Here is a 12,997-nt window from a genome sequence, read left to right on the forward strand (position 1 = left end):
TACCTTTCATTCTTTCTTATTCTCCATCCCCTCCGCCTCCCATTGCCTTGATTTGCCTTGCCTACCTGCCTGTCTGCCTACCTGCCTGCCTGCCTGCCTTCCTTCCTTCCTTCCTTCCTTCCTTCCTTCCTTCCTCCACCCTCCCTCCCTCCGTTTCTCACTGTCTCTGAAATGTTTAATATAAGCATTTAACTTTGGCTTTACTGGAATTTATTTTTTAACAGTACACTAAAATGTAGAAATTATCAATTCCTGAAACCTCAGCTAAACACAATAAGATTTTTTTCCTTTTGTCCCACCTTTTCCAGTAATGACTCAGATGCATATAAAGATCAAATATCAGTATTGCCAAATGAACAAGACCTGGTGAGAGAGGAAGCCCAGAAAATGAGTAGCCTTTTACCAACTATGTGGCTTGGAGCTCAGAATGGTTGGTAGGTATCAACTCTTTTAATATTAGAAATCTTTAGTCTTTCACTTTTGCTTTAGGAATCTTAAGATAACTAAAATGTGATACATACAAATACAAACCAAAAGTGCCTATTAAAGTGAAGAATTTTATATACACACAATTTTCAAGTTATATTGCAACTACCTCATAAATTGGACTTGGACTTGCATTGGGTCTGAATGGTAAACCGTATGTCTGTCATAGGATGTTCCCTTCATATAATATTCTTGGAAAAAAGTTAAGTAAACTTTAAAATCTGGGTGATCTAGAAATAGGAGATCCTGAACAACAGAAGTTATTTAAGAAATAAAAGGGATTAAAAAAATCTCTGGTTGCAGAAAGGCCCAATTTTAAACATAACTTCTGGGAAAACAAGGACAAATCACAGTCTAAAAGCTTAGGAGCTGATAAACACTATAGGACTTTTCCACTTTGTGGTAGTGTGAAGAGTCTTACAAACTTGTGCTTTTCCTAAGGTTAAGCAAGATTACTAGTGCCTCTTTCCCATAAAGGACTAATACTACAAAATGAAGGTTTGACATACTTTTTCTCTGTGAAGGGTCAGACAAGAAATATATCCGGTTTTGTTGCCTTATCTTGGTAGCAACTTCTTAACTATGCTGTTGTGGTGCAAAAGCAGCCACTGCGTTGAGGACGCCTAAGTGACCTGGTGTGGATATGTTCTAATAATAATAACACTTACGAACCCTGAATTTCGTATAAATCTTGTATGTCATGAAATACTCTCCCTTGGTTTTTTTTTTCCAATCGTTTAAAAAATGTAAAGACCATTTTTAGCTTGCAGACTGTACTAAGACAAATAGATGGCTGGATTTGGCCTTTGGGCCTTAGTTTGCCACTCCCTGATATAAACCATAAACCACTCTGTTATCAGAAATTTATAGCTCAGTGTAGTAGAAAAGTAAAAAGACTATTTTTTTTAAAGATTGATAGCCAAGGATTGTGAAGTATGCGGTAATCTGAAAGCAACCGTGCATTAATTCTGGCTTTTCATTCCTTTTATGTTTCTGTTTGCTTAAGCAGCTTATTTCTCTGCCTTAGGCCTATCCTTTTCCTTGTTTTGTCCTGAAATTTTTATGTTACTCTTCTTTTCTTTTGAAGAAACTTTGTGTCATTATTAGATATAAGCAACTACTTGATGTGTTCTCTATGCCTTACCAGTCTTGATTTTGTTCTTGCAGTTTGTATGTCCATTCATCTGTAGCCCAGTGGAGGAAATGTCTCCATTCTATTAAACTTAAAGATTCGATTCTCAGTATTGTGTAAGTTTTATTTTAGAAATTCTTCCTTTGAAAAATCTGTATTTTGGTATAAACTAGATTCTAAGACTATTAAAGTTAACATGTACTTCATGACTAAATCAGTATCCATGTCTTTTTTAACCCTCTTTATGAATGAGATTGAAACTAGAAAATAAACCAGAGAATTGTAAGTAGAAGAGAAAACTTGCCAGGTTGATTCCTCACTGTACTGAGAGTTCTTTAGTCTGTTGGCGAGAAAACCAATTAAAAACCGTGATATTTGTTTTAGAATATTCTTTATACTTTGTGAATATGTTGATTGGGTGATTGATTTACTAGTCCTTTTCTGTATGTTGACTGTCAAAAGTCAGTTTGTCTCTTAGATCCACAGAGCTGACTCTTTCTACTCAAGGTGTGTGCCTCTGGTCTGTGGACCTTTTGTCTGCAATGAGAGGAGGTTAGAAAGTGAAACAGCTGAGTCACCACACATGCTTCCTATTTAGTCCAGCTGACATTTTCATAGCGAGACTTTTCTCAATGAAGAAAAGAATCTGTTCCTTTAGATTCTCCTGTAAGCTCCTTACATCACAGATTGGCCTTCTGAGAACCTCTGAACTAGTTCAGTAGCATGTGGTGTCTTCTGTATTCCCAAATGGAGAGTTCTAAAATCCCTTTTCCTATTTGCAGACATGTGAAAGGAATTGTGTTAGTGGCCCTAGCTGATGGTACCCTTGCAATCTTTCACAGAGGAGTTGGTGAGTTGTTATGAATATATAACATATGCACTGATTTGTTGCTTTGCAAGAGTATTTTCAAACAGATTGACCTCTTATGTTTTAAAGAAATGATATTTCATAGGAGAAACTGAATACTAACCATGTATGACATGAGTAAATATGTGAGTGCTTGACTGGAGGCATACATTAATCATATACCTCAGTGAAAATTTGTTTACCATGCTGAGCAAATAGTCGTTATGGTTCTCTTAAATAATGTGCAATGGAAGCATTTATTTGTTTTCTAGTCACAGACCTAATTTAGTGAGAGGATATGTTTTCTTTTGTCCAGTATTTTAAACATAATTTGCATTCACTTACATTTGGAATGTTCTTGAAAAGAATTTTTAATTAGGTAAAGTTTAATCATTTTCTTGTCACGTTTTTTTATATTCTTCCCCTTTAAAACAGTGTTTCTGCAAAAACCACTGCAATATTGTAAAGTAATTAGCCTCCAACTAATAAAAATAAATGGAAAAAAAAAAATAAAATCTGTGGACTAGCAAAAAAAAAAAAAAGTGTTTCTACCATCTGCAGACAGAAGGTGTCAGAAAACTGCATTGAGTGAATTAAAGAAATTGAGCATATAATTCCTTGGTACATGTATCATCCAAAAGTGATATTTCCTTCCTATTAGATTGGTGGATCAGGGAAATATTATAAAAATGTAGATCCACTAAACTTAAATTTTTGTGAGGCTTTTCCAAAGTCTCATGTCTTTTTGCAGCCTCAAGAAATGTGAGGTAGATGATACTTAGGTGCCTAGAGATTTTTGGTTAATGACTCCATAATGAAAAGAGAGGCCTCTTTTCGTTGTCCAGGGCCTTTATAGACTGTATCTGAGTTTAATCCTCACAACAACTTATAAAGAAAATTCTATTGTCATCCTCATTTTGTAGTTGAGGAAACTGAGGCACTGTATTTTAATTACTTGTTCATAGTCACTCAACTAGTGAGTTGGAGAACCTAGAAAAATGGAATGATAAATGTTTTAGTAAATTGAATCCAAAACTGATCAAGACAAAATACATTTAATAAGGATAAATGTAAAGTCCTGCATTTGGGTTCCAAATACTAGATGGAGATGTGTGTGAAGACTGACAGTTACCTAAAGGGTGACATTAAACTCAGTACAAGTTAGTTAACATGCTAAACCTCATAGAAATTAGTGTCCAGAGCAGGGCTGGTGATTCTGCTCCACTCTGGTAGAAAGATAGCATGAAATGGATCTGGACAAAGTGGAGTTAGGATGAAAGTTCCATAAACTGATGTGTCCAAAACACAGGCCGAGGATGCTTGGTTTTGAAAAGACAGGTTTTGAGAAGACAGGGCAGTAGCAATGAAGTGAGACTAGATTTATTCTGTGTTTCCATTAGGCAAAACTATAGATTAATGAATGATTATGTACAAGAAGGAAGACTTTAGCTGAGTATGGGGAATATTTTTAAGATAATTACAGTTTTAAAATGAAACAGCTGCTTTGTGTTGAAGTATGTTTTCCTTCACTGAAATTATCGAGCAAAGCAAGCTTACAGTGGTTAGTTCTCATTTGTAATGAATTTCTTGTCATCACTAAAGTTATGCATAATTCCTAAAGCATTAGCAGTGAGTTGCCCCTGACTTCTACCTAAGAAGATACATCAAAAATGCAAGTGAGCCAGAGTGATATTATGCCCAAAATAACCTTAAATTCATTCTAATACTTAAAATACTTTTGTAGACAGGTAACTTAAAAATAACTTATCATATCACCTCTGCTGAGAGCAAGGGGGTCCAGGTAATGGGTGGCAGATTGGACCATATGATCTTTGAGGTCTCGTCCAACTCTGTTTGATTTATATCTGATTTACAGATTTAATTTATAGATTAATATCTGTAATGTATACACTGTGTGTGTGTGTATATATATATCTGTAATATATACAGCTTGCCTGGGATTAATATCTGTAAATATACACCAAAATACATGATATTTGGGGGTGCTTCGTTAATAAATTTAATTACACACCCAAATAAAATATTTCTTGAGTTAAAATTGAGTAAAAGATGGTATACATAAACTAATCATCTATTTCTTATTTTAAAGATGGACAGTGGGATTTGTCAAACTATCACCTGTTAGATCTTGGACGACCTCACCATTCCATCCGATGCATGACTGTGGTACATGACAAAGTTTGGTGTGGCTATAGGAACAAAATTTATGTAGTTCAGCCAAAGGCCATGAAAATAGAGGCAAGTTAACCCATGTTTTCTGTACTTAGTGAATTTATATTACCTGAAATCCCTAAGATTTAATTATTTTCAGCTTTTTTAGAAATTATTTTCTGAACCTGTGTATTTTGAGTGATATACTGGATGAATTCTCATTTTTCTGTGGTACTTTATCTTTCTTGCTGCTTTTGACTATGAGTGTGGGAAGTGATTTTTTTCAAGGAAGGAAGATTCACACATAATGTCTAAATGCATGTCTGAGTATCTGTAGACCCGGATGTATATGGCTTGAATACATGGCTCTTGGAATGTTTAGTCACGTGGAGATGGTTTGCGAGGAGAACTCGTGTCTCCCCCACTACTCAGTGTGTATTCCGGCAAAGCCATACACATGTCACACTGAGGAATGATATTGCAGTGGGGATGATTGGTAAAAACAAAAACCTCTTGGCATTATTGTCTTTAAAAAGTTTTGCCACATATATAAATTTATTCTAATTGTTTAAAGAAAGAAAAATAGTAGGAAATTTTTAAGATGGAAGTTCTCCATTTGTCCCAAATCCTGTTTACAAACCTAGAAGTTCCATTTGGTGTTTATTTTTTAGATATATTCCTTACATGCAGGTATATACTTACAGATACAGCAGAGTAGGTTCATTTTTGTTTAACTATAAATAGGATCTTATTTTGTGTATTGCTCTGGGACAATGCAAAATCCCGAGGTCCAATTCAGTCTTTTTGTTGAATGCTGTTACTAGAATGAATGTGTCAAGATTGCTTTCATAAGTTGATAGTCTACACAACATCCTTTAGTTCTTTTTTCTTTTTTTTGCAGTATGGGATAATAGCAATTGTGTATATGAGTAAACAATATTTAGGCTCCTCTTTTATTAGGTAGTCTGTCAAATTATTGTGCAAATTAGCACAATTTTTAAACACTAACTCCTAGATAATTAAAGTAACACTGTGATTGAACAATCTTTTCTAGAAATCATTTGATGCACACCCCAGGAAGGAGAGCCAAGTGCGGCAGCTTGCCTGGGTGGGTGATGGCGTGTGGGTCTCCATTCGTTTGGATTCCACACTCCGTCTCTATCATGCACACACTTACCAACATCTGCAGGATGTGGACATTGAGCCTTATGTAAGCAAAATGCTAGGTAAGCATCCAAAGAATTTTATCTTTGTCAATCAAAGAAGATGGTTTATTTTTAAATGATTTCAAATGCTGAGTAGAACCAATGAGTAAGGTTCCTCAGGAATAGTGATCTCTTATCACTGAAACTGTTGGCAAATGATCCGTCTACCCTGTGATTCTTGACAAAAACTTAAGATCATTTTTGACTCTTCCTTTCTTGTTCCCCACATATCATCCCACATCAGCGGGAACTGTCGAGTCTTTCCCCCCGGAATATCTTAAACCATAATGTCTTTTTTTGGCCACACCACACGACTTTGGGGATCTTAGTTCCCCAGCCAGGGATTGAACCCATGGCCCACAGTGAAATTGCCAAGGCCTAACCACTGAACCACTAGGGAATTCCTTTAACTGAGTTACGTCTTTATCTCTACCACTATTCCCATAGGCCAGGTCACCAGCAGCCTCTAATCTTCCTGTCTCTACTCCAGTCAGTTTTCTACCTAGTAACCAGTGTGCAAATATCACCATGACATACCTCCATTTATGTAATGCCAGCCATGCATTTTTTGTGACATTATTAGAACTTAAATGGTATGGACAGCTCTCCTTGCTCACTCTGCTCTGTCCACACTGACCTAAATTCAACAGGTTCCTTCCCATTTCAAGGCCTTCACATGGTGCTATATCTTCTGTCTGAGAAGTTTTTCTTAGTCCCTTTTTACTTGGCTTTCAGGTCATGTCTTATATGTCACATCCATAAAAGACCTTTCCTCATCTTTATTTCCAGGTTTATTTAGGCCCTCTTATACTTTTTCTTCATGGACTTATCATTACTGTGATTGTATCAGTATCATCATACTGTCTCTCCCCCTGCAGAACTAAAGCCCCATGAAAGAGGGCTTTAGACTATCTCTGGCTTATTCCTTGAAGTATCCTTAGCACCAAATCCAGTGCTGTTAGGAACATCATAGATGATTTCTTTATGAAGAGAGTTTGAACTATATCAGTGGTTTTTAACTTTTTTTTTAGAATTGTTGCCCTCAGAAAACCTGGTGATAGCTGTGTGCCCTCTTCCTAGAATCACACATATATAAACATAGGCACAAACCAGTAATATACTTTGACCATAGGTTAAAGATCTCTAGTTTAGACTGTTTAAGATTCCTTCAAACACTGCAATTCTATGGTCATACTCTCACTTCTAGTAAGTAAAACTTATGACTAAATGTTGTTTGTCTTAAATGTATTAATATTACAATCTGTTTAATAATTTTGCCTCTCAAATCCCTGAAAATAAGATCAGTTTAAAATTCCCTTGAAATTAAAAAGTGCATTAATTCTCCCTATATTATATGCATATGGTGTCCTAAAATTTCTAAGTTACTTTAGACCCAAATATATAAAAAGGAAAGAATATAGGTTTTGTTAGCAAAGATCATTTCTTAACCTATGCAAAGAAATTTAAGGCAAGCAAGAACTCTCTAAGCTTATAAAACAGAAGAACATTTAATTTCCCCAATCTAGTAGACTGTTTTTGTTGAGCTTTTTTGTTTTGTTTTGTTTTGTGTTTTGGTTTACTTGGCTTGGTTTTGCAGGTCCTTAAGTAAATTCTGCATCGTATCTCCTAATCCATATCATCTTCCTTCTGAATGATGATATAATGCTAGCCGCTTTTAGAGTTTTCTTTTTGTCTTAGCCATGAATTGTCAGATGATACTGATTGATAGATGATAGCCATGAATTGTCAGATGAAGTGATAGATTAAAATAAAGTCAAATGAGAGTTGATCTTGATTGATGTGACTTCTGGAAATATCAAACCAGCTCTGGTCACAATCCTCTCTATTACATTAGTCCAGCTCCTCTGAGGGACTTGAAACCTAAAACATCATCTGCTCTGTCTTTTCAATAAAATGTTTTCCCTCCTTCCATACAGGTACTGGAAAACTGGGCTTTTCTTTTGTGAGGATCACAGCGCTTATGGTGTCTTGTAATCGTTTGTGGGTGGGAACAGGAAATGGTGTCATTATCTCCATCCCATTAACAGAAAGTAAGTACATTTTTAGGTAACTGTCACAGAAGAGTTGTGGGGAGTAGCCTTGTCTGAAATTCAAGTGGAAGGAATTGAGCTAAATCATAGAACTAAATTGGCAAACCTGTGGTAATTCAGAAAGTCAAGCTGATGGCAAAGATTTAACTATTGTTCCTTCACTCTTTCTGTGGAACCTACAAACTCTAGCAAATGTATCAGGACTAATATTTACAGTTAAAAGTTTTTCATTTTGAAAAACTGTTTTTCTCATTTTGGGAATCACAATCCTATTTCCTTAAATAATGGTCAAAGTCTGTTTTTCTTTCAACCTTATTATGCTAGTATCCAGAAACATTTCCTAACTACCTAATATCCTAGTTTTTCATACCTCTGTGGCAATTAGTTTAGAATATTCCATTTAGCTTATGAGTTGTGGGAGACATGTCTTACTTAAGACGTCATCAAACACTGCCTTATATTAGAGATAAGTTATCTTGTATTTGAAAAGAATGTGAACAAAATGTACTTCGTATGTTTTTCGTACTGTGTTCCATTACATTGATCACTCATTATATAAGTGATTTTGTGTTGCAGAATTCATGAGCAGGATTTGAGAAAGTTGTCATAAAGTAATTTAATAAATAAACACATCAGAATTTAAAACGAGTTGAAAATATTACCATAAAATAATGTAATAAACACACCAGAATTTTTAGGAGAAAGGAGGAAGACTGGATGGTGTTACATTTTGAGCCTTTAAAGAACCTAAATTTTTTTTTTCTTCTCCCCAACACTGCATGGCTTTCAGGATCTTAGTTCCCCAGCTAGGGATAGAACCTGGGTCCCCAGCAGTGGAAGCATGGAATCCTAACCATTGGACTGCCAGGGAATTCCCTAAAGAACCTAAATTCTTAATCCTAGCTGTATTTTCTTTAAAATTTTTAAAATTTAATTAATTTATTTATTTTTGGGGCCTCCGCTGGGTCTTCGTTGCAGCGTGTGGGCTTTTTTAGTCGTGACAAGCAGGGGCTGCTCTCTAGTTGCAGTGCTCGGGCTTCTCATTGCAGTGACTGCTCTTGTTGCAGAGCGCAGGCTTTAGCGTATCCGGGCTTCAGTAGTTCCAGGGATGGGCTCAGTGGCACAGGGCTTAGTTGCCCCATGGCATGTGGAATCTTCTCAACTTGGAATCAAACCCATGTTCCCTGCATTGATAGGCATATTCCTAACCAGTGGACCACCAGGGGAGTCCTTTTTTTTTTTTAATTTTTAAAAAAATGTTGGCTGTGCAAGGTCTTCATTGCAGCATGCAGGCTTCTTTAGTTGCCCACAGAATGTGGGATCTTAGTTCCCTGACCAAAGATTGAACCTGTGTCCCCTGCATTGAAAGGCAGATTCTTAACCACTGGACAACTACTTATAAATCTACATGTTTAGACCATTTCTTATATCTTAAGAGATTCCAGATCTCCAGAGTTTGTTTCAGTTCTTTATAGATGAGAGTTCCATTTTGGCATAGTCATTTGCACAGGATTTCTTCAAGAAAAGGGGGGAATATTCGCATTTAGGAAATGCTCCCCAGTAAGTTCTTATTCATTGAAATTGCTTTATAATTAAAAGCAAAATCACAGTAAATAAAATTGTCCTTTTTGAGCAGCGATGTTCTTCAGAGGCTTTGGTAAGAACTTTGTATGTTGCTTGGTATTATACCAAGTTGGATTTTGTTTATTTAGTTAGGAGCGTTGAGCTCCTGAGTTGCCAGATAGAATATGCGAAGAGTGGCAGCTCACAGTAACCCTCCTCCTCCCTGTCACGCACCTCTCCATGTCCCCTCTCCTCCTTTCTCACTTCAGCCGTAATCCTCCACCAGGGACGCTTACTGGGGCTGAGGGGTAAGTCCAGATCCTGAGCCACACTTCTTCCCGGCTTCTCATGGCCACCGTGAGGCCATTCTCACGTCTCTAGATACCCTCTTGAATGTTCCTAAATGTCATCCACTTGCAATCACTGCATTGCAGCAGGTGTTCTTTTGTTTTTTAATGTTTGTTACATGGCCACCAAACTACTGCTCAGCAGCTTAGTCTATTTATCATCTTTTGTTGCAGCTGAAATTTCTGTCAGACTTTGTTTTCCCTGCAATAAAAACACGAAATCTCTCTGAAAACTGTCATTAATCTACATTGTTTACTCTTGTTACCAATCATGTTTCTTTCATTCACTTACTGGCACATGGAATGGGGTGTTTTGTGAGTCTGGTCATTCTAAAATAATTTAACCAACCATCAGTCTGGTATAAATAAAAGCTATTTTATTGTACTGGATGGAGCCTTTTAAGCTCAGCTTTTTACCATCACACAAGGGAAATATACTTAGCACAAGGGAGAAAAATGAAAAGATAAAGTATAAAAACTCTGCTTAAAAATAAACCTGTTTACTTTAAGCTATATAACTGGTTAGTTTTCTAAAATGAGGATTAAAAAACCAAGTGGATCTACCTGAGAAAGCTGTTTTAACTAAAATGATTTTTTAATTAATAGATGTGTTTAGAAAGTAAACTTAGTGCTAGACTGGCAAAATCCCCTACTCCATATACTAAGATACTTAAAAATAACTAGCATGCTATATATCTCTTTTTTTTCCAGCTTTGTCTTGAATTGGTATTGCTGCTCTTGTTTTATCTCAACTGGCTGTAGCTTTTAGATAATATAAGGATTAACCAGTAACCTCTTGCATCATTGCTATTTTCTAGGGGAAAATATTTGGTGTTTGGTTTTTCTGTTGCAGCAAATAAAACATCAGGAGCATCGGGAAATCGTCCTGGAAGTGTCATTCGAGTATATGGTGATGAAAACAGTGACAAAGTGACGCCAGGGACATTTATACCCTATTGTTCAATGGCCCATGCACAGCTTTGCTTCCATGGGCACAGGGATGCTGTGAAATTCTTTGTGGCAGTCCCAGGTGAGTTAGAGTATTCTATTGAGAAGTTGCATGTCCAGTTGACTGTTGAACAATGTGCATTTGAACTGCATGGATTCATTTATACAGATTCTTTTCAGTAGTGAACACCATCGTACTGCATCATCCCATGGCTGGTTGAATCTTTGGATACAGATTGTGGTCATGTAAGAACCGTGAATATGGAAGGCTGACTATTAATTTTACTCAGATTTTTGACTACACAGAGAGTCAGTGCCCCAACTCCTGCATGGTTCAAAGACCAACTGTAATTGTCTGTCCCTCTCTCCAGTCTAATACTCAGTACTGGAATTACAGATAATTCCAACATAATCCTTGAAATGGTCTATAATGGAGATATGAATAAAGTGATACAGAGATACTTGATAGAAGCTATTTTATAATCTCTCTTCCACCCCAAAAACAAACTTGATTTTATTCAAGAGACTTCTTTCACTTTTGAAAAGCAGTAGTATTGTTTTGTCACTGCAGAATACCAAGAGTGGTTTTAACCTCATAAAGGAGATGTCTAAGAAGCCCTGTCATCAAGGCTCTATTCAGGAAGAGATGGAAAATATGCCCTCATACCTCTCTCAGAGTCGTGGCAAAGGACGAACGTGGTCTGGGGGTCTGGGCCCCTGCCACTTGGTGTTTGTGTCAAGCAAGTTGCTTAACCTCTGATACTCGTTTCCTAAGTGGGTGTGACTAATAGCTGTTCAACCAACCTTATTTGTTATAAAGATTAATGAAAGGGCTTTGGGAACTATAAAGCACCATCTAGATGAAAAGTGGTGGTTATGATGTCCAGTGGAAAATGTCCCTTGAGAATACTAAATGACGTTGCTGATCATCTGTAAGCAGGATCTGTGTTTTGGATTTTGGATTATTTTTTTTCCCTGTAAGACACAAGTTTAGGAGTTAAGACAAAGTTTAAATCTGGCTTTGCCACAGCAGCTGTGTGACGTTGGACATGGTGTTCTCTCAGTGTGTTAGTCAGGGTTCTGCAGAGGAACAGAACCAAAAAAGTGTGGGGTAGGGAGAGAAAGAGGAAGAAAGAGAAGGATGCTGTGGGGAGAGAGATTGATTTAATTTAAGGAGGGTTCATGTGATTATGGGGGCTGGTAAGACTGAAATCTTCAGGGCAGGCTAAAGACCTAGAAAAGAGTTAGTGTTTGCAGTTTAAATCTAAAGGCAGCCTTGAGGCAGAATTCCCTTCTCCTTGGGAGACATCTTTTTCTCTTAAGGCCTTCAAATGATTGACCCACCCACATTATGGTAAGTGATCTGCTTTACTCAAAAGTCCACTGATTTAAATGTTCATTATATCTAAAAAATACCTTCACAGTAGTATCTACACTGGAGTTTGACAAAAATGTATGGAGCCTAGCCAAGTTGACACACATAAGATGAGCCACCATGCTTTTTCCTGAGGATGTTCCAAAGACTAAGTGACTTAAGTGTACCTAGCTGGCACATAGTACCCTAACCAGCTATTCAGTATTCTTAACAACATGGTAATGAGCTTCCTGAAGTGTATGTGTAATATTTTTGTATGATTATTTCCTCAAAATAAACTTTTAGAAGTGGTATTGCTGGTTACAGGCTTTTCTTGCTTTAAAAAAAAAAAATGCCATAGAGACTCATTTGAGTCTCCTTTATATTCTTCTAATCTTACTCCCTTCCCTCTTTTCTGCTCATCTATAACCACTATCCTGAAGTTGACATGTATCCTTCTGCCCATGTTTTTGTATTTTTACCACATTGGGACATATCTATAAATAATATGTAGTATTTCTTATATTTTTGAACTTAAGTCTTATGTTGCACATATATTATTCTGCAAGTTGTTTCTCATTTTTGAGATTTGTTAATATTTATACATATACATAAAAATCTAGTTCATAAAAAAAAAAAAAATCTAGTTCATTAAAACTATCCTGTCCATGTCCAACATAACATAATTTTTTATAAAGTGTATCACATCGTGGGACTATGTCCTGGTAGCATCTCGAGGGATGGTCTGTGTAGTTTGATCAAAAAATAACAGATCTGGCAAGAAGTTACTCCATGCTCATAGAGATTATAGTGTAAATAATATTTCAAGATTTCTGTCATTTCATACTTAAAGATTATATCTTAAAACATAAATGTTAGAATTATATATTAA

At 36.4% G+C, this 12,997-nt stretch overlaps 1 protein-coding gene across 9 annotated transcripts in view; it reads left to right on the forward strand.

Annotated features, from left to right (window-relative positions):
- SPAG9 (sperm associated antigen 9) overlaps positions 1-12,997 on the forward strand; it is a 154,426-nt gene that overhangs the window by 134,282 nt on the left and 7,147 nt on the right. For 6 of the 9 annotated variants that reach the window (XM_043904127.1, XM_043904131.1, XM_043904132.1 and 3 more), the window contains 8 exons: positions 309-434; positions 1,654-1,734; positions 2,401-2,468; positions 4,576-4,724; positions 5,692-5,863; positions 7,780-7,893; positions 9,726-9,764; positions 10,657-10,833. In XM_043904127.1, coding sequence (XP_043760062.1) covers positions 309-434; positions 1,654-1,734; positions 2,401-2,468; positions 4,576-4,724; positions 5,692-5,863; positions 7,780-7,893; positions 9,726-9,764; positions 10,657-10,833 — 926 coding nt within the window. The remainder of the gene's footprint in view (positions 1-308; positions 435-1,653; positions 1,735-2,400; positions 2,469-4,575; positions 4,725-5,691; positions 5,864-7,779; positions 7,894-9,725; positions 9,765-10,656; positions 10,834-12,997) is intronic. The other 3 variants (XM_043904129.1, XM_043904133.1, XM_043904136.1) reach the window with 1 other exon arrangement.

Source organism: Cervus elaphus, chromosome 5 (assembly GCF_910594005.1).
Source record: "Cervus elaphus chromosome 5, mCerEla1.1, whole genome shotgun sequence".
NCBI classification, from domain to species: Eukaryota; Metazoa; Chordata; class Mammalia; order Artiodactyla; family Cervidae; genus Cervus; species Cervus elaphus.